The following is a 26577-nucleotide window of genomic DNA, read 5'->3' on the forward strand; positions in this document are numbered from 1 at the left end:
CCTAGCAGCTTCTATACTAAAAGACTGTATAGGTCTTGGAACATTTATATTTTAAAGAGAAAAAGAGCTAGGATTGTGTCCATGAATAACTTAAGAATTAAAAGACTTTTAGGTATTGTGACAAAAAAGACCAGAACTCAATGGAAAATTCAATATAACAGATCCAGAAGAAATATAAGGAAAACATTAAAGACTAATGTTAGAAGGCAGAGGAGACTGGAGTGGGAGCTTTTCTAACAGGTTTTCTAGCAGTTTCACTCTTGATCTGGGGAGACAGGAAGACAGGATCAGAGACATAATAAGGGATTCAATAAGCTTACTTCATTCTAGTCTTCTGGAGAGGGTTGCTGATAATAGGAGCACCAACTCCTACAGTCTCCTCTAATTACTTTTCTCACGGGGATGACTGAGAATATAGTCGGAGCTACAACTCCTACAGGTCCCCTAAGTCTCAATGGGGATCAGTTGAGACTAACACACATTAACTAATCCCCTCAAGCCTTGATGAAGGTCGATCAAGGCAGGCACAGTATTGCAGCTTGTGTGTTCCCCCCTAAGCCTCAAGGGAGGCTGGTTGAGGCAAGCACACGTGCACATTCCCCTTGGGCATTCCTATTCCACACTTACTGACCAGTGCCTACTTGATTTATAGGGTAAGAGACAAAGAAGGCAATTTGCCAGCAGTGGACTCACAAGTTTACATTATCTCATTGTTATATCTCACTGGGCAGTCTCAGTGGATATTTACAACTTTAAGCACAAATGTTTATATTATTTATCATGTAATGCTATAAAAGTGTGGTGGAGATATTTACAAGCCATGAGCCTGGGAACTAGATGATTGTTATGGCCATGGATTTCTGAGAGCTACTATCTATGATCCTGGGAACTATTATCTAAAAAAGAATAACAAAAATCCACCTTAAACACACTAAAACCCACTGTATATACACTAAAATTCACCTTACATACAGCAATTTATAAAGGACTAATAAAGGTCAAAATCTTTATTTCTTACATATGGAAATGTTATCAGTCTTCTCAAGACTGCCATCATTAATAGGGTAGTTTGAAAGAAAGGTTGGGGATAAGTTGTATAACATGGGATAATTCTTTTTCTCTTTTCTCTAGGAATAAGAGTAATGGATATTAGTTACAGAGAGGCAGATTTTGTCTACGTATAAGGTCATAGGATCATAGATTTAGAACTGGAAGGGAACATAGAGGCCATCCAGTCCGTTTCCCTTTTTTTACAGATGAAAAAAATGGACCTGGAAAGGTTAAGAGACTTACCCATGGTCACACTGGTAGTAAGTAGCTCAGCTGAGATTCCAACCAGACCTCTAACTACAAATCCTGTACTCTTTCCACAGCAGCACACTTTATCCAGGCAAAAAAAATTATAAACAATTAGAGCTCTCCAAAAGTGGCACGTGTTTTCTTCCTCTTCAACCCTCTCCCCTTTATTTTTTTAGTCTGGACCTGTGATTTCATTGGTATAGGGAAGATCTGATGAGGAAACTTTCTCCCTAACTGTTCTGCAATTTATTTAGTCTTAGACTTGCCTGGGGCACTGAGGTGATAAATGACTTGCCCACAGTCACACAGCCAGTCCATGCAAGCAGCACAACTTGACCCTAGTTCTTTCTGACCCTAAGGCCAGATATCTACTGTGCCATGGTGTCTTTTACTGTGGTTACTTTAGGAGAATTCTTTCTTAGACTCAAGTTGGACTGTGTGACTTCTGAAGTCCCATGAAATTCTGAGAATCTGTGATTTTGTGAACTTGTAAACCACTTTCTTAGACTTTTTATTCAAAGACAATGAGTAGCCATTAAGCTGTGATAGCACCTTGGGGGCAAATATAGACCAGTATCTACCTCAAGATTATGGGAAGATGAAAAATGTAAACAAGAGCCTCCACAATGGCCAGGAAGATAGGAGAGCCTCCACTGTGGCAGAAAAACAGAATAAAACGATCTGCCTGGTAAGCACACTATGATTACATGGCATACATTGCAATAAGGGCAGAGTAGAGATAGGAAGCTTAACTAGTATAAATCAGTTACCACAAGGAGATGTAGAAGGAGGCACATAGGCTGATGAAATTATGGATCTTTTGAAGCGTTGAAGTCATTCAGGTGACGACTAATTTGAGAAGTCAGTATGTAACTGGATAAAGGTGAACTGACTGAAACCCTACTCTTCAGTGGGTTTTTGCTAGTGTGAGTGATGAAAGCAGGACCTTCAGAAATAACAGCATCATCCGATATAGGTACCCAATGGGAGATTTTAAATTTTTTTTCCCCCAATTACACGTAAAAATCATTCTTAACATTAATTAAAATTTTTTTTTTCTCTCCTTCTCTTCCCTCACTGAGAAGGCAAGCATTTTGATATAGTTTATACATGGGTAGTTACACAAAATGTATTTCCATGTTAGTCATGTCATGAAAGAAAACAGATAATAAAAACAAGAAAAGTAAAGAAAGTAAATAAAAAGTATGCTTTGATCTGCATTCAGAATCTATCAGTTCTTTTTCTGGAGATGGATAGTATTTTCCATAATAAGTCCTTCAGAATTGTCTTGAATCATTGTATTAGCTAAGTCATTCACAGTTCATCATCACATAATACTGCTGTTACCATAAAGAATATCCTCCTGGTTCTGCTCATTTCACTTTGCATCAATTCATATAAGTCTTTCCAGGTTTTTCTGAGAGCATCCTGCTCATCATTTCTTTTTAAAAATTTATATATACACACATTTGTGTATATATATAATGCATATATAATTTCCTCCTATTACATGTTAAAACTATTTTATTTTTTTTTAATTTTTGAATTAAAAATTATCTCTCCCTCCCACCCTCCCCTTTCTACTCCCTGAGAAGGTAAACAGTCAGATATGGGTTTTACATGTACAATCATGTAAAACATTTCCATATTAATCATTTTGTAAAAGAAGACTTGAATAAAAGAAAAAGAATGAAAGTGAAAAATAGCATATCTCAGTCTGTATTCAAATAATTTCAGTTCTTTTTTTAGAGATGGATAGTATGTTTCACCACTAGTCTTTTGGGATTATCTGGGATCGTAGTATTGCTGAAAATAGCTAAGTCATTCACAATTCTTCATCATGCAATATTGCTGTTAGTATGTTAAGATTGTTGTCCTGTTGTCCTGGTTCTGTTCACTTAATTTTGCATTATTTCATGTAAGTCTTTCTAGGTTTTTCTAAAATCATCCTGCTTGTCATTTCTTATCTGTTCATCAGTTCTTATAGCACAATAGTATCCCATCACAATCATACACAACAACTTGTTCAGCCATTCCCCAATTTATGGACATCCCCTCAGTTTCCAATTCTTTGCCATCACTAAAAGAGTTGCTATAAATATTTTTGTACATATAGGTCCTTTTTCCTACCTTTCTTTCTTTTAATCTCTTTGGGATACAGACCTAGTAGTGGTATTACTTGGTCAAAGGATATGCATGGTTTTGTAGCCCTCTGTACAGAGTTCCAAATTGCCCTATAGAATAGTTGAATCAGTATACAACTTCACCGAAGATGTATTAGTGTCTCACATCTCCTCTAACATTTGTCATTTTCCTTTTTCCAACAGGAGACTGTTACCAGGAACATTAGTAATGACTAATGGTGTATGGATATATAGAAAGAGCAGTGGACAAAGAGACCTAGGGTCAAGTTCTAGCACTTCTTTTCACTGACTCTCAGACTTATAAAATCAAAGAGTTGTGTATTGTTAGGGAGACATTGTGGTACTATGGAAAGAGCATTGGATTTGAAGTCAAAGGACCTATGTTTGAATGTTAGTTTCGCAACTTTGTCCATTGTCATAAAATATCTCAAATATGTTTGTAGTGGCATCATTTCTTCCCTCTTCCCCTTCCTGTTGAGCCTTTTCTTCCCTGCAAAATGTCCTTCTATTTGCCTTCAAGTTTCATAAAATGATATTAATAGATAGCTAGCATTTGTGTATTGCAGTGGTTTACAGAGTTCTTCAAAACTTCCTTGTTTGATTTTTTAAATGCATAAAAATAAATAGGAAGGATTATAAAGAAAATAAATTATGTTACTATAGTCACAAAAATACTCCATTTTAAGAAACCCAATAGATTAACTTCTTCATTTTTAAAATATTGCCCCTATTTTATAGATAAGAAAACTTCTAGTAGGGAAGTTTATAGTTTATATATAAGAAAAATTCTAACGGGGAAGCACCTTGTCCAAGGTAACACAGTTTATATCTGAGCTTAATATGGAACTCATGTTTTGCAGCTTTCAAGTTTTGCTTGAACTGCCTCTAATTTCCTCTAAAAGGAGGAAGGGGAGTGTGCATTAATGGAAAGAAAATTCAATGGCTTTTTCCCCAATCTTCACTCTCCTTGGCCCCTCTGTAGCTTTTGACACTGTTGAACACCCTCTTCTCTCTCTTTTTTTTTTTATAAGCAATTGGGGTTAAGTAACTTGCTCAAGGTTATATGGTTAATTTTTTTGTGTGGGTGTTAAGTATCTGAGGCCGGAACCGATCCTGGGTCTCCTGTCTGCATTTCGAATGAAGCTCCCCTGTCTGGTGGCAGAGTCCTACTATGGCAAAAAGCCCAATTGAGTGGCAACATGACCAGGCAAAGGAAACAAAACAAACAGAAGAATCCAACATTAGACTCCTATTTTGGGGACAAAAAGGAGCAAAGCATGGTATAGGAGGAAGACAGTGAAGTCAGAACTCCTGCACCAAAAGCTTCAAAGGAAAATACAACCTGGTTACAGGCCATAGAGGACCTTAAGAAGCAGATAAGAGAAGTGGAGGAAAAATTGGGAAAAGAAATGAGAACGATGAAAGAAAATTATGAAATGAGAGACAACAGCCTGACTGAGGAAAATACTAACTTAAAAAATAAACTAACTCAAATGGCAAAAGAGGCTCAAAAAGGCAATGAGGAGAAGAATGCCCTAAAAAGCCAAATTTACCAGATGGAAAAAGAATCTCAAAAGCTCAATGAGGAGAATCATTGCTTCAGAATTAGATTGGAGCAAATGGAAGCTAATGACTTTATGAGAAATCAAGATGCTGTTAAACAGATCCAGACAAATGAAAGAATAGAAGGCAATGTGAAATATCTCATGGGAAAAACCACTGACCTGGAAAATAGATCCAGGAGAGATAATTTAAAAATTATTGGACTACCTAAAAGCCATGACCAAAGAAAGAACCTAGAAATCATCCTCCATGAAATCCTCAAGGAAAACTGCCCTGATGTTTTAGAACCAGAGGGCAAAATAGAGGTTGAAAGAATCCACTGATCACCTCCTGAAAAAGATCCCCAAAAGAAAACTCTTAGGAATATTATAGCCAGGTTCCAGAATTCCCAGATCAAGGAGAGAATATTACAAGCAGCCAGGAAGAAACAATTTGAATATTGTGGTAACACAATCAGGATAACCCAGGATCTGGCAGCTTCTACACTGAGGGATCAAAAGGCCTGGAATATTATATTCTGGAGGTCAAAGGAGCTGGGATTAAAACCAAGAATCACCTACCCAGCAAAACTGAGTATCATGTTTCAGGGGAAAATATGGTTATTCAGTGGAATAGAGGACTTTCAAGCATTCTTGATGAAGAAACCAGAGTTGAATAGAAAATTTGACATTCAGATACAAGAAGCAAGAGAAGCATGAAAAGCTAAACAGGGAAAAGAAACCATAAGGAACTTATCAAATTTGAACTATTAACATTTCTACATGGAAAAACAATAATTGTAACTGATGAAACTTTTGTCAGTATGAAAATAGTTGAAGGGAATAGAAATATATATATATATATATATATATATATCTACATATGAGGGTATATGGGCATATGAATACATATGTGAATGTGTGTATATATGTTTACATAGACAGAGGGCACAGGACCAATTTAATAGGAAGGGATGATACTTAAAAGGTGAAATTAAGAGGTGAGAGAGGAATATAATGAGAGGAGATGGGGAGAGACAGAATGGGGTAAACTATCTCATATAGAAGAGGCAAGGGAAAATGGTTACAATGAAGGGGAAGAACAGGAAGGCAAAAGGGAATGGGTCAACCTTATTCTCATTGAATTTGGCTCGGGGAGGGAATGACATACACACTAAATAGGGTATCTCACCCTACAGGAGAGTAGGGGGGAAGGGAATGAGAGGGGGGATTATGGAAGGGAGGGCAGGCTGGGGGGGAAGGAAGTTGGAAGCCCCCACTTTTGAAAAGGTATGGGATCAAAGTAGAGAATAGAACAAGTGGGAAGTGGGATAGGAGGGAGGGAAATATAGTCAGTCTTTTACAATATATCTACTGTGTTAATGTTTTGCATTAGCTACACATGTACAACCTATACTGAACTGCTTATATTCCCAGTAAGGGTGGGTGACAAGGGAGGAAGGGAAGGGAATGAATCTGGAATTCAGAGTTTTAAAATCAAATGTTTAAAAATATATGAGTGTGTGTGTGTGTATACACACTAGTATTAATACTATTTTACATGTAATTGGGAAATAAGATATACAGGCACTGGGGCATAGAGATCCACCTTGCCCTACTGGAAAAGTTGAAAGGGGTATGGGAGAAAATATGGGAGAGAGCAGATTGGAGGAAGGGATATCCTGTGGGACTGCTATTTTGGGGCAGTGGGTAGGGGAAAAATGGGGAGAAAATTTGTAACTCAAAATCTGGCAGAAATGAATGATGTAAATCAGAAGTTAATAAAGCATTTGAAAAAGGAAAAAAAAACAGGATATTTCAAGAGCCTCATAATCAAAGTTAGAGTCTCTGGAGATAAGGCTGTCTCCAAAAACTGTGAAACAGTATATGTGCATAGTCTCATAACCTGCAGTTAGGAAAGTCTTTGAAGATAGGGATGTCTCTTGAAGGTCCATAAACCACCAAATGGCTCAGGATCTGCTTCAAAGCTGACGTAGTCTTAATTGGTTTCAGAACTGCTGATTTTCTGCCGTGTCCAGCTGGCTTTACTCTTGATCACTACAAAGGATTACTGGTATATCTAGCCAATTCATCCAGTCCTCATATAATTCTTATTGTTACCTGGACAGTTGGGGTAAGGAGCGCTTAAGAAAATCAAGGGATTCATTTTCACATTCCCTTCTGTCTTCTGATGCTGCCATCATGCTGGTACAGGCCCTCATCACCTCACACTTCATGTCTAGACTGCTGCAATAGCCTGTTGGTGACTGTGCTTGCCTCAAGTCTGTCTTCACTCCAATTTGTAATGGTTAAAAAGTACAAGAGACTTAATTTCTGGGTAGTTAATCATTTTATTAACCATGTAATAATAAAAGGTGTCAGTGACACTCTCAAATGCCAAAGACCCCCTCATGAAACCCACCCAATGTTTACATGCCCTTGGAAGAGTGGGTGTTCCAGAGAAAGGCAATCAACTCTGACTGGTTAACAAGTAAAAAAAGAAAATGAATATGACAACAAATGGTGGGACCATTCTAATGAGGGGCTGAGGGATGTAACTTTGATCAAGTCATTTACTTCCAAATATACCCCCAGCCTTGGGCAATGTAATAAAAGAATTTATTCCCACTCAAACCTGAGTAGAACACAATGGGCTTCACTGCTGGTTGAGGTCTGAATAAAATTTTCTATCTGGCACTCAAAATCTTTCATAACCTAGTCCCCTTTTACCTGTCTAGTCTTCTAATACCTTAGTCCCTGCTTCATACTTTTCTATCCAATGACGCTGGTATCCTGGATGTTTCTTGAACAAGACTCTTCATCTCTTGGCTCTGGTCATTTCCTCTGGCTGTCCCTTATGCCTGGAATGCTCTTCCTCTTCATCTCTATGTAATACCTTTCCTGGCTTCCTTTAAGCCCCAAATAAAAGCCCATATTCTACAGGAAGCCTTTCCTAATCCCTCTTAATTCTAATATCTTCCTTCCTTTATTTCCTATTCATCCTATATGTAGCTTGTTTGTAAGTATTTGTTTGCTTGACTCCCATTTGATTATGAGCTCCTTGAGGGCAAGGGACTACCTTTTGCCTCCCTGGCCTAATTTCAATCTCTGTAAAAATGAAACCCCTACTGGGGTTCTTAACCTGGAGACTGACATCTCCTACAAATATCTTGGTAATTATTTCAATATAATTGAATTCCTTTGTTGTCATCCATATTTTATCTCATGTAATTAAGAACATTATTCTTATAACGGGTCCATAAGCTTCACTAGGTTACCAAAGGGATCCATGACACAAAAATAATTCAGAACCTCAGGCCTATTATAATCTCTGACATCCTTGTCTAGCCCTGACAGTCTAAGGCTAAGGTGATGCACCTTGAACTAGATGGTTCCGCCCACCCCTTCGTAGCCCCGCCCATTCTCATCTCAGTCCTCGGGCGCAGAACTATCCCCCTTACTCCAGGTCCACAGAATTTTAAGTGGGCGGGGCGGGAGAGGGGTGGAGCAGAGGCATGGTGGCCCTTAAGGAGCATGCGCAAACTGTGGAGCAGTAGGGCATCGCGGAATCTACAGCCCAGGGTAGCAACATAGACACGCGGAGACCGCACCAGCCAATCAGCTCTAGGGGAGGGGGTGGGGCCTCCACCCCTTCGACGTTCGGAGAAGAACATTTGGTGACTTCCGGCAATAACCAAGCGCTGCTCTCCGGGGCTGCAGAGCTAGGCACTTCCAAGGGATCAGGGCAAGAACCAGGTAAGTGGGAGGACACCCCAAGACAGGCTCCCCTCTGTGCCCGGGCCGTCCTCGATTCCTTCGAGGCCCGCCCTTCCTCCGCCCTCCGCCCCCACGTTTGTGATCCTTCTGTTCCCCCAAGCCGGGCTCTCCACGTCTCCTTTTGTGCTCCCCCGCTCCCACTCCGGTGATCTCCATCCTCGTTCTCCCACCCGCCCCTTCTTTTGACTCTTTTGCACTCCCTCCCTTTCTCCTTGCTTCCCCTCCTCCGCGATCCCCTTCCCATGCTCTGCTGTCTCCTTCCATCTTCCCTTCCCTTCCTGCTCTCATTGGTGTCTGTCTCCCCACTGCTTCTGCTAACCTCCCTTTCCCTGCATCCATTTCCCATCCTCCCTCCTTTCTTTGTTTCCCCCTCTCCTTTTTCTTCCTCCTCTTCTGGGCTCCTTTAACACCTCTTCTCCCTGTCATTTGTGCTCCTTGGCCTCCTCCTCCTCCTCCTCCTTTCTGTGCTCACACCTCTCCTGGCCTTCTCTCCTTGTTTTACCCTTCCTCTTGTCCTCGTTTGGCCTGCCTTAGCTGTCTACCTTTACATCTGTCTTTGTTGCTTCTTTGTAGCATCCTTCAAGTGTCAGCTAAAAATCCCACCTTTTGCAGTAAGCCCTTTCCATGCTGGTAATGCTAATAATCTTCCCTAAGAGATTATTTCTAGTTTATCCCATATATATTAGTTTGAATGTAGCTGTTTGCATGTTGTCTCCTCCATTGGATTATAAGCATCTTGAGGTCAGGGACTGGATTTTGCCTTTTGCCGTATTCCAGTGCTTAGCACAATGCCTAGTACATTGTAGGTACTCAGAAGCTTCCTGTCTTGATTGGACTCTTCTTCATGTTTTCCCCTAACTCACTTCTTATTAAATGGAATCTTACAACTTTGTTACCTTTTTTCCTTATTCCTGATGATTGTCTTCCTACTGTTAAGCTGTAATTCTAACCACCTTTCTCCATCAGATGCAACCTCATTTCTCCATCCTATTAAAACCCAATCACGGAGCCACATCAAGATGTTGGATCTAGATAAGATCCTAGAAAAGTATTTGATCAGGGACATAGGTTCAGTCTTCTTTACAGTATACCATGCTTCTCCCATTTGTAAAGACTAAAACTGTCTTGACCCAACCAACATGAGGCTTTCTTCCTGACCAAGACACCATCTCTTTCCTCACTTTTTGAGCAATTCTAAAATAAGCCCTAAACAAAAAGAACATCCATCTCCTGACATCATATTTATATTTATTTTCCTTTGGATTCTCTCTATTTTCAAGCAATATCACTGATTATTCCCTTTACGTTCTTTATTCTTTTATTCTTATTTCTTTATCCCTTTATTCTTAACACTCTGCCCTAGATTCAGTACTAAAAGAATCGCTGTTCACCCTCTATTTCTTTCCTTAATGAAACTCATCCTTTATGTAAACAATCTGGAAAGAGAATGATCCTAAATTATTTATATTAATTTATAGAAGAAAGAATTTGGGTAGGCATCTGTGATGAAGAAATGTTCTATGTGACATGGATTCAGAATGAGGCATGGTGTGACCTTGGACGAATCACTTAACCTCCTTGGGCCTCAGTTCCCTCATCTGAAAAAGGAGAGGGATGAGCTACACGGCTGCTGATGTTCTTTCCATCTCTAGATTTATGATCCTATGTTCCATTCTATCTCATTAGAAGACTGTACCTTTGAAATATAAAGTGAGAAATAATAAACAATCAAAAATACATCCTTCTCTTGGAGATCCATTAACTATCCATAAAAACAACCTTGCCATTATAATCAGTTGTTAATGTTGTTTGTTATGCTGTTACACTTAAACTATTTATATAGCTCATACCTTGCACTTAGAGTTTTTATTATCTTGAAGACCGATTTAATAACTAGCTTAATGATTTCAAAGAGTGTCTTAGTTGCTTACCTTCCACCTAACTGAGAGATGACCAGACATTAAAAAGGGTTCAGAAAGCTTTTTTTTGAGGATTAAAGTTCCATTTTGTTTGAAGCAAGTTTTCTATATTACTGTAAAAGGCGTTTCAATGTTAACTTAATGTAGCTGAGTCAGTAAACTGGGATTTAAATACTGCCTCCAGTACTTAAAAATTGTATAACTTTGGGGAAGTCACTTTCAGACTTACTTTTTCTTATCTGTAAAATGAAAATAACAACATTTGCACTATTGGATTGTTTTGAGGAAAGTGTTTTGTAAGCCTTCAGGTATTACATAAATGCCAGTTATTATTTGTATTATTCATAACTTTTAGGGCTTAAGTGTTACATAGTACCATGATAATGTGGGTTTTAAGTTCTGTTATGATTTTGATTGGTTTGAGGAAAGCAAGTGAGAAGGAAAATGGCTATCATATGGTTGAAGCATCAACTCTTTCTTTGCTACCCTTGCTTCTGAAATGGAAAGTTTTTTCTACAAATATTAGAGCTCATCACTTTTACTTAGTACAATACTTAGTACAAAACAACAGCTGTGGTTTTCCTCCCAGTGATATGAGAGCTCATTTCCACATTTAACCTGACATCATTTGTGATGAAATATGCAGTAGCCTCATTACAAGTAACTGTACAAGCTATTACATGAAAAGACAGCTAGATATTTACCCAGAAACTAGATACTTACACATATAATACTTCCTAGCTATGATTTCTACATCTGCCATGCTAGAATTTCTCTAGTTGTATCAAAGGGTACTGTGAGACAAATTAATTTTAATTCAGTACATTTTCAGGTGCCATATAATGAAATTCTCATGGAGTCTCAATTTTAAGAAGGGTATTTAATCATTATGCCATAGTGCTTTGCACACAGTAGGCACTTTATAAATATTTGTTAGATTGGATTGTGAATATTCCAGTTTTGTTCCTAATATATAGGCAGTTGAGAGCAATGTCAGATCCATACATTTTTCTCTTGAAGGAGACAGGCTTTTAGTTAAGAGCTTAAGGAAAAATAGGTTTTTTATTTATGTGTTATTTTTCCTATAAGTCCATCCCTTCTAATTTTCTTCTTTCTTCCAGTCACCCAGGTTCATAACTTCAGAGTCATCATTCACTCTTTATTTTCTATTACTCTTTACATTCAAATATGTGTTCCCCCCTCCTCACTTCAGCCATCTCTGTGCCAGTGGCCCCAGCAGACTGGATTCTGTGGGAAGCCCTTTCCAGCCTTCTTTCGAATACTCCCCTCCCCTTTCTCTTTATTGTTGAGGTGTTTAGGCTACTCACCCACCCACCCCTTCCTCATCCCTATGAGAGAGAAAGGAAAGTATGATCTACTATGACCCTTGGACCCATTCTCCATATTCTACTAGTTGTGGACAGGTCCTCACTCTCACCACATGGGCATAATTTCTGATACTAATTGTATGAGCAAGGAGTCACCAACTTCAGCTCATGGATCTACCTTTCCATTTTACCCTGAAGTCCATTAGGTCTTTGCATTTGCACTACAATTGAACTCTTGTATATATCTTGTCTCCCTCAGGTAGGGTATGAATTCCTTTAGAGCAGGAGGAAGGGGCCAGTCATAAAACTCATTGCCACAAATGTCAATATAAATAAATATCTCATCATTATAGGCAGAGGCAGATGTGTCCTCATAAGTATCATGGATTTGGTGGGATGAAATGTGTGACAAGACAAAGACACTGAACAGGTATACTAAAAAGATACAGGATAAGTAAAAGGTGGTGGGGGCATTGTTCATTAAGAAAATACTCAAGGTGAGGAAATCCAGGACCCAGAAGAAGAGAAGAATGGCAGAGATGATTTGAGTCAAGGTTAATGTTTCAGAGAAAGAGAAGTAATTTTGTCATCAGAATATAATGCATACTGAAGGAATCTTAATAGAGCTGCCCCCAGCCCCAGTATTCTAACTTCCTTATGGGCCCCACTGAACACAGGCATGTCTTTATTTGATTACATAGTCCAACTTTAACCATATTGCAGGCCTCCAAACATTAAACCACTGCCCCCAGATTTAATATAACCACTGCCCCTAGCTAGCCATTGCCCCCAGATCCAATTCACATATTTCCCACAGAAACAGGTATGTCCATAGACACAGTCACAGCCACATCATCCATCTTGAGCAGCCAAGATCACAATAGCTAGCCAATCAGAAGGAAGTACCACCAGGATGTAAAGCAGGATGCTTGACCACCAAACCATAGAACAGGCCCAGCCTAAGATAGCGCCTGTGCAGTAATAGTAAACAACCAACCTAGAGAGAACTTATGATGCAGAGAGGCTTATTTTAATATCATTATCATACACACATACCCCCCAAATGGGTTTTTCTGTATGTATTGTGGGTAACTTACATGCATAGTTCCACTGAGACTGGGACCTCCCCCATCACCTAATCCGTTAAACCCCTCCTGCCTTTTTAATATTAATCATATTCCTACATTCTGTATAAATTTTGATTATGTATCCTCTATAAAATTGTCTGTCTTGCCTTACTGAAGTTGCTTAATTCCTCTAAGGAATTTAGCCACTCACTTGAGTGTGAAACCTCAAAACTGTAATAAATCTTTCTAACTGGCTTGGAGTTGGCCCAAGTCTTTGAAATTCTTTAGAGATGTCCCACCACACCTCATCATGTATTACCTAGATGGGAAATATATGTATCAGATTTATGTTACGTTACATAACCTCAATTATGCCCTCATTGCTACTAGCCAATCCTTCTTTGCCTCCCTAAACAACTCTCACACTCTTCTAGACTGAACCTTTCTGTCCCTCCTCAAGCCTTCCCTGACTTCCCCTTCCCCTCACCCTCTCAGCTAAGAACCTGCCTTATACTTTACTGAAAAAAATTGAGACCGTTTACTCCTTTTTTCACCTCCTCATCTCCATCCCTGTCTCATAGGAAGTGGCCTTCCATGGTAAGCTCTATATGCCCAAGTGATTCCATTCTATCCCAACTCCTCCAGTAGATTTTGGCTACTGTATTCCCATTTTCTCACTTGTCTTCAATCTCTCCCTGTCTACTGGCTGCTTCTCTACTACCTACAAACATGCCCATGTCTTCCCCTGCTAACTTTTATGCCATATTTATTCTGCCTTTTGTAACTCAACTCCTTGAGAACACTGTCTACAATAGATGCCTCTACTTCCTCTCCTTTCACTCTCTTAACTTTCCAGTCAGGTTTCCAAACTCATCATTCAATTGAAACAGCCCAGCAAAGTTACTAGTGTTCTCTTATTTGCCAAATCCAATGGCCTTGTCTCAGTCTTCCATCTTCCTTGATCCAACCTTTGACACAGTTGATCACTCTCATCTCCTTGATACTCTTCTTTTTTTGGACTTTCAGGAGGCTACTGTTTCCTGGTTCTCCTCCTACTTATCTGACTGATTCTTCCACTATCTGCTTTGCTTGTCTTCATCCAGGTCATGCCCACTAATTTTAAGTATCCCACAGGCATCTGTCCTGAGCCTGATTCTTTTCTTCCTCTGTATTTGATGGTCACATGAGCTCTCATGAATTCAACTATTATCTCTGTTCTGATGATTCTCAAATCTACTTATCCATCCTTAACATCTGTGCTGACTTTCAGTCTTGCATCTCCAAATGACTATTAGATATCTTGAACTAGATATCCTATGGATATCATAAATTCAACATGTCTAAACCTTTAGCTCAGAAACACTCCCCACTTCCAAACTTCCCTGTTGCTCTCAGGGGTACCACCATCCTAGTTACTCAGACTTTCATCTTTGACTCCTCATTTTCTTACCCCCCCCCCATACCAATCTGTTGCTAAGCCCTGTTGATTTTACCTTTTTAATATTTCTCAAATATTTCCTCTTCTCTCCTTTGATACTGTCACAACTCTGGTGCAGGCCCTCATTAGGTTATACCCAGACAGTTGCAATAGTCTCCTGGTTAGTTGCCTGCGTCAATTCTTTGCCAACTCCAGTCTGTCCTCCATTCAGCCAGCAAAGTGATTTTCCTGAAGCACAGATCCAACCATGTTACCCCCCACCCCCTACTCAATAAACTACAGTGCCTCCCTATCTTCTCCAGAATCAAATACAAAATCTCTTTGCACTCAAAGCCCTTCATATCTAGATCCCACCTAATTTTCCAGTCTCCTTGTGCCCTAGTGTAACCCTGCTCCCCCATGACACTGGCCTCCTTGCTATTCCTCCAAAAAAATTACATCTCCAAGCTCCAGGCATTTTTTCTAAGTGTCCCCCATTCCCAAATGTTCTCCCTCTTCATCACTGCCTTATGGCTCCTCTGGCTTCCTTCAAATCTCACCGTCTACAGAAAGTCTTAATCCCTCATAGTTCTAGAGCTTTCCCTCTGTTTATTATTTCCTTTTTTTCTGTATATAGTTTGTTTGTACCTAATTGTGTGCATATTGTCCCTGCCAATAGATTATGAGCTCCTTGAGGGCAGGGAATGTCTTTTGCCTTTCTTTTAGTCCCCCAGTAGTAGCACAATGCCTGATACATAGTAAGTGCTTATGGACTAAATGACTAAATGAAGAGTTTTGGAAATATCACGATCCTGGTACAGAGGCAAGCTCTCTAATAGTGATAGGAGCCTTCAGTTATCCAAACATATTCTACTAGAACTGTCTCTTACAAAAGCAGAGCTTTTAGTGATAATTTAGTGATAATTTCATCTTTCAAAAGGTAGAGGAACCAAGAAGAGTAAATTCTGTTCTGGATCTCATTCTCATTAACCAGAAGGTTACTGGGATAGAAATAACTGGAATCCTAAATCTAAAGTGACCATTTCCTCCTAGAGTTTTTGATAGAGAATGAGAGAGAGAGAAGGAAAAGTAATCTGGGTGTTTTCTGACATGCATTATAATTTTTGAGAAAGAAAATTTCCAGGGGTTCATAAGAAGGAAAGGTAGAGTCCCATGGAATAAAAGGCTTACAGGACAAGTCAGCCTAAGAGGGATGGGAGATGCTCAAGAATGAAATTCTGAAGACCCAAAGAAAAACAATTCCAAGAAAGTGTAAAAATGAGATTTATCTGTGAATTCACATGGAACCTACTAAAAAAAAGTCAGATTTTAAAAAGAAATGTACAGAATATAGAAAGTACAAGGCTAAATACCAAAGGATGATAAACAATAATAATAGCTAACATTTATATAGCATGAATCAAAATTCCTTGCCCAAAGTCACACAGCTAGTAAAGGTCTGAGGCCAAATTTGAACTCAGATCTTTCTGACTCCAGGCTCAACACTATCCACTGGGCTGCCTATCAAAATAAAAGCATGGCATCACCTTGTAAAAAATAGTGTCAGAGGTGCTGTAGTTTAGAATGAGTCAGGTCTGGTGATAGAAATTAAGGACGACAAAATATTTTGGTTGGGTCTTTTACTTTTGGGGGGGGGGTATTGAGGAGGAGTTGTTATTTTAAAACTATATCAGAGGGAAAAGAGGTTCAAGGAGAAATAATACCTACAGTGATAACTCATTTAAAAGAAAATAAAAGACAAAGCTGCCTATTTCTTTGGTTCTTTAAGGGAAATGGCCTTTGCACTGTAATTGGTGTAATAAAAGTGACTAACAGGGAGTACACAAGATATGGAAGAAGATAATAACAGAGCACATAGCTATCTTTGATGAATTAAAGTCACTCGGTGAAGTAAATGGCAGATGTGATTTCTGAGCCGCTGTCAGGGATACTTGAAAGATTGTGGAAGACAAAGAGAGTACTATGAGGTTGGAGAAAAAGCAAATGTTTTCCTGGTTTCAAAAATTATAAAGAGAGTGGAGCTTGATTTGTGTTCCTGAGAACATTCTGGAGTAGATTATTAAATTGATGGTTGGTGAACATCTAGAAAAGGAAGTGGTGATATCAAAGATCTAGCATGGCTTCATTAAGAATAGATCACACCAAACTAATTGTACTACCTTTTTGGGTAATCCAAACCAGGAAATCTGGGTAGTGCAATGGGTATAGTTTGCCTAGATTTTAGCATTGCTTTTGATAATATATCTCATGCTATTCTTGTGGAGAATTTGGAGTGAGGAGGGTTAGGAAATAACCTAATCTAGAGGATTCAGAACTGACTAGATGGCTAGATTCACAGAATAATTTTGTTAATGATTCAGATTCAGTGTCAAAGTGCTAGTTGTCTGGTGGACTACCCCCAGGAATCCTGTGCTTAGTTTTGTATTGTTTAATATTTTTGTCATTGAATTGGATAAAAGTATAGAGCGCATGCTCATCAGTTTTGCAAATGACACAAAGTTGGGATATTCAGGTAGCTAACACTACCAGTTAATAGAATCAGAATCCAAAAAAAGACAGTATTGGGCTCAATCTAATAAAATGAAGCTGAATAAGGATAAATATAAGGACTTGACTACCAAAAAGCAAACTGTGTACAAGATAGGAAAAGTATGGTTAGTGTTTGTTCTAAAACCGTCTAAGGATTTTAATAAAGCAACTCCCTAAGAGCAAACTTCATCTTGGACTAGATTAAGAAAGACATAGCTTCCAGAATTAGGGAGATGATAGTCTCATTCTGCTGTGCCATCTTCAGACTTCATCTGGAGTAGTGTGGTCAGTTCTAGGTTCCATAACTTTCAAAGGATGTTGCTAAACCATTGAGTTCCTAGAGGAAGGCATTCAGGATGATTATAGACCTAGAGACCATGTCATATGAGAATCATTTGAAGGAAGTAGAAATGTTTAGTCTGGAGAAGAGAAGACTGAAGGAGATCATGAGATCTGTCTTCAACTATATGAAGGATTGTCACGTGGAAGAAGAGTTAAGATTTGTTCTGTTTGGCAGAGAGAGCAGAACCATGAGTGATGGGTGGAAGTTGGAAAACAGGCAAATTTCAGCTGGATGTAAAGAATACCTTCCTAACAAAGCTAGAATAGATTGCCTAGGTAGGTGATGGGTTTACCTTCCTTATTGGTCCTCAAGCAGAAATAAGACAACCATTTGTTGAAAATATTATAGTGGAGATTGCTTTCTTATATGGATTGGACAAGATGGTCACTGAGGTCCCTTCCAATTCTCAAATTCTGGTTTATGCAAACATTTTCCTCTCTGATACTTTGAATTATTGAAACTTAACAAGCATTTAGTAAGCACTTATTTTGTGCCAGGCACACAAGGAAAGAACTGAAAGTCTCTACCTTCAGAGACCTTACTTTATAATAGGTGTGGGAGGTGGGAGAGCATGGATTGGTGTGCTAATAAATGTTAACAACTGTATCAGGGGGAAAATGCATGGCACTTTTAAGTTTAATCAGAATTATTAACACCTTCTTAAATTTAGACTGATGAGGGGCGGCCAGGTGGCTCAGCTAGTAAGAGCACCGGCTCCAGTGTCAGGATGACCTGGGGATCAAATCCAGGCTCAGATACTTAGCACCACACCCAGAAATAACTGGCCGTGTAACCTTGAGCAAGTTACTTAACCCTGATTGCTTAAAAAAAAAATTTAGACTGATAGCAAACAATAACAATAAAAACAGTACACAACAACAATAAATCAAGCCCTGATTTGTACTATTTGTTGATTTCCAAGGTGTAAATACTTACTGAAAATTTAACAATCAGCAGGCTCTTGTGACTTGTTTAAGCTGGCTGTAGTACACCCCTGTACTATACAAGATACAAGACATATAGAGTAGATAAAAGTCAACCCAAGGGGAGAAGGTTTTAACAGTTGAAGGGCATGGTTATGAAGAACTTGAAATCCCAAAGAGAGTTGTATTTGATTCAAGAGATAATAGGGAACCACTGAAGTTTATTGAGTAGAGTAGTAGTCTGATCAGACTTGCACTTTAGCAGCTATGTGGTGGATGTATTGGAGTGGTGAGAGACTTGAGGGAAGGAAATCATAGAAGACTGTTACAATATGGAATTATGTCCAGACAGTTATAAAACTCTGTATAATCTTTGACTAGATGACACCACTGTTTCCCAAGGTGATCAGGGAAAAAGGAAAAGAACTGTATGTTTTAAAATATTTATAGCAACCCTCTTTGTGATGGCAAAGAACTGGAAATTGAGGGGATCCCCATCAATTGGGGAATGACTAATAAACAAGTTGTGGTATATGATGGAATATAACTGTGCTGTAAGAAATGATGAGCTGATTGATTTTTAGAAAAGCATGGGAAGATTTGCATGAAATAATGAAGAATGAAATGAGCAGAACCTGAGAACATTGTATACAGTAACAGTAATATTTTTCGAAGAATAATTGTGAACAAACAAGTTATTCTGAGTATTAGAAATACTCAAATTAACTGTAGTGGACCTATGAAGGAAGATGCTATCCACCTTCAGAGAAAGAGCTGATAAATGGAAAGTATGCATAGTATGGTTTGACATATATTTATAAATCTGTTTCAGATGGTGTCCTTCTGTAGTGCAAGCTGGGGAGGGAGACAGTTTGGAACTTAAAGTGCAACAAAATAGAAAATAAAAATAAAAACATGAAAAAGAGGGGGGGAAGAAGCTTTTACAGAAATATAAGGAGTGAGCTAAACTAACATCATTCTACCAGCTCTGGTTTCTACTGCCCATAGTATGTTTACCTTCTCATGCTTCTCTTGCTTCTTGTATCTGAATGTCAAATTTTCTATTCAACTCTGGTTTTTTTTTTTCAACAAGAATGCTTGAAAGTCCTCTATTCCACTGAATGACCATATTTTCCCCTGAAACATGATACTCAGTTTTGCTGGGAAGGTGACTCTTGTTTTTAATCCCAGCTCTTTTGCCCTCCAGAATATCATATTCCAAGCCCTTCGATCCCTCAGGGTAGAAGCTGCCAGATCCTGGGTTATCCTGATTGTGTTTCCACAATATTCAAATTGTTTCTTCCTGGCTGCTTTTAATATTCTCTCCTTAATCTGGGAATTCCGGAACCTGGCTATAATATTCCTAGGAGTTTTCTTTTTGGGATCTTTTTCAGGAGGTGATCAGTGGATTTTTCAACCTCTATTTTGCCCTCTGATACTAAAATCAGGGCAGTTTTCTTTGAGAACTTCCTGGAGGATGATTTCTAGGTTCTTACTTTGGTCATGGCTTTCAAGTAGTCCAATAATTTTTAAATTATCTCTCCTGGATCTATTTTCCAGGTCAGTGGTTTTTCCCATGAGATATTTCACATTGCCTTCTATTCTTTCATTTTTTGGATCTGTTTAACAGCATCTTGATTTCTCATAAAGTCATTAGCTTCTATTTGCTCCAATCTAATTCTGAAGCAATGATTCTCCTCAGTGAGCTTTTGAGATTCTTTTTCCATCTGACAAATTCGGCTTTTTTAGGTATTCTCCTCATTGCCTTTTTGAGCCTCCTTTGCCATTTGAGTCAGTCTGTTTTTTAAGGTATTATTTTCCTCAGTCAGGCTGTTGACTCTCATTTCATAATTTTCTTGCATTGTTCTCATTTCTCTTCCCAATTTTTCCTTCACTTCTCTTATTTGCTTCTTAAGGTCCTCTATGGCCTGTAACCAGCTTGTATTTTCCTTTGAAGCTTTTGGTGCAGGAGTTCTGATTTCACTGTTTTCCTCCTGTTCCATGTTTTGCTCCTTTTTGTCCCCAAAGTAGGAATGTAATGTTGGAATCTTCTGTCTGCTTTGTTTCCTTTGCCTGGTCATGTTGCCACTCAATTACTTGACTTTTGGGCTTTTTGCCACAGTAGGACTCTGCCACCAGACAGGGGAGCTTTTGTCCCAAACGCTGGGGTTTTCTCAGCTGCTGGAGGTATTAGATGGGTGCCCTCTATGAGGTCTCCACATGCTCTGGCAAGCTGGACGCACACCCTAGGACCTCCACCCTAGACTGTAATCCAGATCCAAGCAGGTTAAAGCAAGAGCGATTACCCCTCAGACTGGTGCTTGGTCCCCCTACACTCTGCAGGCCAGGAGCTGAAGCCACCACGTGGCACTGGCTGGCTGTGCCAGCGTCTCAGCGGGTTCTCTCCCCGGGGGTAAAAGCCATGCACTCCCACTTACTGGTCCCAAAGTCCAGACTGCACTGACCTCTCACTTTGTCTTTTGTATCTATGTGTAAATAAATCTGGAAACGGCCACAGCTGCTGCTGATCTGGAGTCCCTCTTGCCAGCGGCTAGTCAAGCCCTCCCTGGGGCTAAAGCCTAGGCTTGGGGTTGGGCTTGGCTCCCAGAGCGTTGTGCTGGATTCCTGCCAGGCTGCCGGGCTGTCCTCAGCTGGAGGTTAGCTTCTCTGTGTCATTTTGTGGGTTCTGCAGCTCCAAAATTTGTTTAGAGTCCCCTTTTTACATGGATTAGGGAAGGTGGAAGCCGGAGCCGAGTGAAGGTTGTGCTTCTACTCCGCCATCTTCCAGGTTGTTTCTAATAGTCTAGTGCCCATAGTATGTTATAGAAGAAGGATTGATATAACTGTTGTAAATGTGAAGAGATTTTTAAAATTCTGTGTATTTTATTATATAAATGAAACATTTTTATAGGAAAAATATGCCATTTTTGGGTCAAGACTGGAGATCTCCTGGATGGAGTTGGATTAAAACAGAAGATGGCTGGAAAAGATGTGAGTCCTGCAGTCAGGAACTTGAAAGAGAGAACAACCAGTGTAACATCAATCATGGCATGTAAGTTATTGCTATTTGCTTATTTATGCTTTGATACAGTATATTTAAATTTTAAATGACAGCTTCATAAAATACACATTTTGAATTTGTTAAAACATCTTTCTGGTGAAGATATTCGGTGACTTTAATCATGGAATTGTACTTTGTACTATATAATTTATAGTCTATAGGTTTAAAGGAGAATAAATTAACATGTATGTTAAACTTGCCTTGCAGTACTTCTTTGCTTTTTGAGATTAATCACATAAATATTGGTGTTCATTTATTATAAAAGCAAATTGTTGAAGTGATGCTTTGATGACTTTGAAGGGCTTGGGGTTTCATCAGAGTGGGTATTATAATAATAAAGATTACAGACAATCTTTTATGCCTTCTTATCCAGTATAATTCCTATCTTTGTGGGTTTTTTTTTTCATTAATTCTCCATGAAAGATCTTCCCAAAGTGCTAGAAGACCAGTGTAGTCCTCTTGACTATCATTCTGTCTCTCATTCTTGAAAAATGATTCTGCTGCTTACTTTTCTGGCCATACATGTCCTTATTGTTGTTTTTCACAATACTCCTCTTGTTTTGCTTTTTGGTAACACTTTGAAGCCACACTTATGCCTTAAATTTGGATTGCTTAAAATTCATTCTACTGAGATTCTGATGTTTCCCAGGGAGAATTTTCATATAAGAGCTTTCTGTGGTGTTGGTGGTTTGAGGTTTTATTTTCCAAAAGTTATTTGGTCTAATCTCTCCTCCTTTGAGGGCAGCTAGGTAGCACAGCCAGGCCTAGAGTCAGGAATATTCATCTTCCTGAATTAAAATCTGGTCTCAGACCCTTACTAGCAGTGTGACCCTTGGCAAGTCACTTAACCCTATTTGCCTCAGTTCCTCATGTATAAAATGAGCTAGAGAAGGAAATGGCAAAGCACTGCAGTATCTTTGCCATGAAAACCCCAAATGGAGTCATGGAGAGTCAGACACAACTGAAACAACTCAATAATAGCAGCCCCTTCTTTAGTTCTGCATTCAGCTTGACTTTTCCTTCTGTAGCTTCCATCTGGTACAAAGTGATGGAATTCTTATCCCCCAGAAATTGTAAGAGCATTGAACACCTGGTCAGAAAGAGATTACAGGGGACTCCTGACCCATTTGGCAACTCTATTACATATTCCCCAGTTCCATGTCATGGTTATAAGGTGGAAAGGAGTACTTTCTTTCACAAGGGAGCAGGGGCCCTAGTACCAGGGCAGAAAAGAGTGTTAGTGATTACAGTTGCAAGAGAACTGTAGCCCTTCCTGGATAAGGACCAGAGGAACAGACCAGTGATCACACTTCTCTCCAGACCTCACTGCCTTGGAAGCATCAAAAAGTTAAATACCCCTAGGAACTAGTTGGGGAAAAATAGCAGGGTGAAAAAACTTGAAGAACAGCAAAGCTGATGATGAAGAGAGTTGTTTCTGTTCAGGCATGATGTCAGAATCCAGATTATTAGTGACTCAAAAGTGAGTGGGAGGAGAGAAAGTGGAGGCAGTAAGAGTATAAAGTGTTTTTTCTAGGAATTTGACCATGAGAAAGAGTCACATAGAAATGAAAAAACAAATGCTATGAAATCTATTTACATTTTTCTGTCTTTCTATTCCAGAATGACACAATTAATTCAACATCAGAAGTCAGTGGTTTTATGACTTGATTTTCTTTAAGTTAGTTTAAGTTTAAGTTGCAATGGAAAAAAATAATGTCTGAGAGTCAGAAGATTGGGTTCAATTGTAATTCTGGCATTTTTGTGACCTTGAAAAAATCATTTAATCTCTCTGGGCCTCAATTGCATTATCCATAAAATGGAAAGCTAATACTTTTATTACCTATCACTCAAGGTTCCTGTAGGTAGATAAAGAGCTTAGTAAACCATTTAAACACTATATAAATGGAAGTTGGTATTTTTATTCCTGATCATATATACTGATCTTGTTTGGTGACTCATCAATCCACATATTCCTGTCACTTATCAGCTTATAACTTTAGGCAAGTCTCTAAAGTTTTCTGAACCCATTTCCTTTATCTCCAAAAAATATTAGGGGATAGGATTGGACTGGGTTATCTCTAAAGTCTCTTTTAGTACTAAACTCTATAAAACATGAATGTGACTATGTTGTTGCATAATAAAAAATCACATTTCTGTGGCATATACAAAGCAATATCTCCAATATAACACTATGAGGCTGGTATTATTAGTATTGCTTCTTCATTTTTTAGATAAAGAAACAGATCAAGTGAAGCAGGCAATCAGTCAGTTATTCAACAAACATTTATTAAGTGCCTTCTGTATACCAGGTTCTGTGTTAAGCACTGGGGATACAAAAAGAGGCTCTCAATGAGCTTATAATCTAATGGAAAAAATAACAAATAAGCAATACATAGAGACAGACAGACACACATACATAAACATGTAGTATGTTTATGTGTATGTATGTGTATGTGTAATCTACATATAGGATAAATGGAAGTAAATAAGAGGGAAGGCAGTTGAATTAAGAAGGATTCTGGTTGGGACTTGAAGTCAGAGAAGGTATTAGGCAGAAAATGAGGAGGGTAGAATTCCAGGCATTAGGGACAGCCAGAGAAAATGCCCAGAGCCAAGAATAGCATGTCTTATTCCTGGAACAAAAAGGAGGCCAGTGTTACTGGATCAGAGAGTGTGGAGAGTAAGGTGCAAGAAGACTGGAAAGGTGAGAAGGAACTTGGTTATGAAGGGCTTTGAACATTAAACAGAGGATTTTGTATTTGATCTGGAGGTGATAGGGAGCTAGTGGAATTTGAGTAGGGAGGTATCATAGTCTTACCTGCACTTTAGGAATACCACCTTGAAGGCTGAATGGAAGCTGGATTGGAATAGGAAAAGAATTCAGGCAATCAATCAGACTTCACTTAGCAAGAAAAAAACAAAAACAAAACAAAAAAGTGATGGGTTAGCTTGAGAGGGCACCTGTCTAGGTGCTTATCATAGCACATTTGTGGAATTGAATTGGGCAATTTGAATTTTTGCTTCTCTTGGTTTTTCCCCTTTTTGATTTGGACTCTGTACTAGATATTCTTCATGATGGTGATTACCACCTCTTGCAAGTATGTGTCTCCCTGTTTTATTCCTTAATTGATATTAATAGCCAAAAATATGTCAACCAATTTATCACTGTAGTTACCTTTTTTTGGTATGATTTTAACATTTCCATGGGAGCTATCTTGTTGGAAGGACACCTTTAAAACAGCACTTAGCTCCATAATATATACATTTTATAGTTAGATAATAAATTCAGTGTAATATTGTATTCTCTATAACTTTTCCATCAGTTTTGTGATTGTGAAGATGTGGGATTCTGCAGGATATTGAGAAAGCCTGCCTCTTTCTCATAGCTTTGGCAGAGATATAATCTATGTGTATGTTGATTACTGTCAGAAATATTTTGTAGAGATGGTAAAGCGGGCATGTAGTTCATTAATTATTTATATTCTCTCAGTTTTTGATAAAAATGCCATATGCTTTCCATGCCTTTGGAATCTTTCCCCTATTTTAAAAACTGTGAGAACCTATCTCAGTACTAATTGTTTGGCATCTAGTTCAGAAATCCTCTCTATATATTTGGTCTAGTGCAGTTCCTTTCCACATCTTTGTTTTCTTCAGTGCCAACCATCCTTCCTCATGTGGGGTCTTCATGTTAACACCCAAATGTAGTGACTCCACTCTTTCCAATGGTGAAAAGAATTTGTTATAAAAAATCTTTACAGATCTCCATTTTTCATGTTTAGTTCTTTTAATTTCACCTTTAAATGCACTCTTTATTGCTTTGGTTATTAATTTTGTCTCTCACCAGCCTTCTTTAAACTTGTCTTTCCCTCCATTGCTTCAAAGGTGACCTCACCTATAACATTTCACTAACTCCTATATAAGATTTTTTCAAATTTGTTTGCTACCTTATCTTTATATTTGGCATCAAATGCTCATGGAAAAAAAATTACTTAGTTGTGTCTTATGCCAAAACTGTTTGTAGACTCATTTTCCCCTTTCACTTCTTTGTACTATTTTGTAAGGCAAGTCTTTTATTTGTATTTTTCAACATTCACTTCTACAAGATTTTGAGTTCTAAATTTCTTTCTCCCTTACCTCTTTCCTCCCCTACCGTGTTTCCCCGAAAAAAAGCCCTCCCCTTACTGTGTAAGATTCCTCTAAAATAAGCCCTCCCCCGAAAATAAGCCCTATTGAGATTGCTACTGTAGTATAGGTGATCCCCTGCTCTACACGCTACATTACGGTACCCTCTGTATGCACCGTCCCCCCCCCGTGAAACGCACGCCGCGCTCCGAGCTGCATCCAATCAGAGCTGCAGCAGTGAGCGCATCATCCTGTTCTTCCCCAGTGATTTGCTTGCTGGTGCCATTGAGAGCAGTGCCGCGGAGGAGAGCTGAGGCAGGACAACATAAGCCCTCGCCTGAAAATAAGCCCTCTGGTGTTTTTCTTTCCAAAAAAAAATAATAAGACAGTGTCTTATTATCGGGGAAACACGGTAGATGGCATGCAATCTGATATAGGCTATGCATATACAATCATATTAAACATATTTTCACATTAGTCACATTGTGAAAGAAGAATCAGAATAAAAGGGAAAAACCACAAGAAAGGAAAAAAAAGAAAGTAGTGTGCTCTGATCTGCATTCAGACTCCATAGTTCTTCCTCTGGGTGTGGATAGCATTTTCCATCACGAGTCTTTTGAAATTTTCTTGATCATTGTATTGCTGAGGGGAACTAAGTCTATCGGAGTTGATCATCACACGGTGTTGCTGTTATTGTGGACAGTGTTGTCCTGGTTCTGCTGACTTCACTTGGCATCAGTTCATCCAAGTCTTTCCAGGTTTTTCTGAAATCTGCCTGCTCATCATTTCTTATAACACAATAGTATTCCATTACATACATATACCATAACTTGTTCTGCCATTCGCCAGTTGATGGGCATCCCCTCAATTTCCAATTCTTTGCCACCATGAAAAGAGCTGCTATAAATATTTTTGTACATGTGGGTCCTTTTCCCTTTTTTATGATCTCTTTAGGACATAGATATAAGTTGGTATTATTAGTATCACATCTTCATTTTTTAGATAAAGAAACAGGCCAAGTGAACTAGGCAGTCAGTCAGTCATTCAATAAACATTTATTAAATGCCTTTTATGTATCAAGCTCTA

The 26577-nt window shown here is 38.8% G+C and overlaps 1 protein-coding gene across 3 annotated transcripts in view; it reads left to right on the forward strand.

The window, feature by feature from the left end:
* The first annotated feature begins 8520 nt into the window (after window positions 1-8520).
* FBXO25 (F-box protein 25) overlaps window positions 8521-26577 on the forward strand; it is a 110325-nt gene continuing 92268 nt past the window's right edge. Inside the window, exons 1-2 of one of the 3 annotated variants that reach the window (XM_069065388.1) lie at window positions 8521-8740; window positions 21220-21360. In XM_069065388.1, coding sequence (XP_068921489.1) covers window positions 21227-21360 — 134 coding nt within the window. In that variant the 5' untranslated portion in view covers window positions 8521-8740; window positions 21220-21226. The remainder of the gene's footprint in view (window positions 8741-21219; window positions 21361-26577) is intronic. The other 2 variants (XM_069065385.1, XM_069065386.1) reach the window with 2 other exon arrangements.

This window comes from Petaurus breviceps, unplaced genomic scaffold (genome assembly GCF_028583685.1).
Source record: "Petaurus breviceps papuanus isolate PSGF00001 unplaced genomic scaffold, PetGlider_PUasm1.0 90686, whole genome shotgun sequence".
NCBI lineage: Eukaryota > Metazoa > Chordata > Mammalia > Diprotodontia > Petauridae > Petaurus > Petaurus breviceps.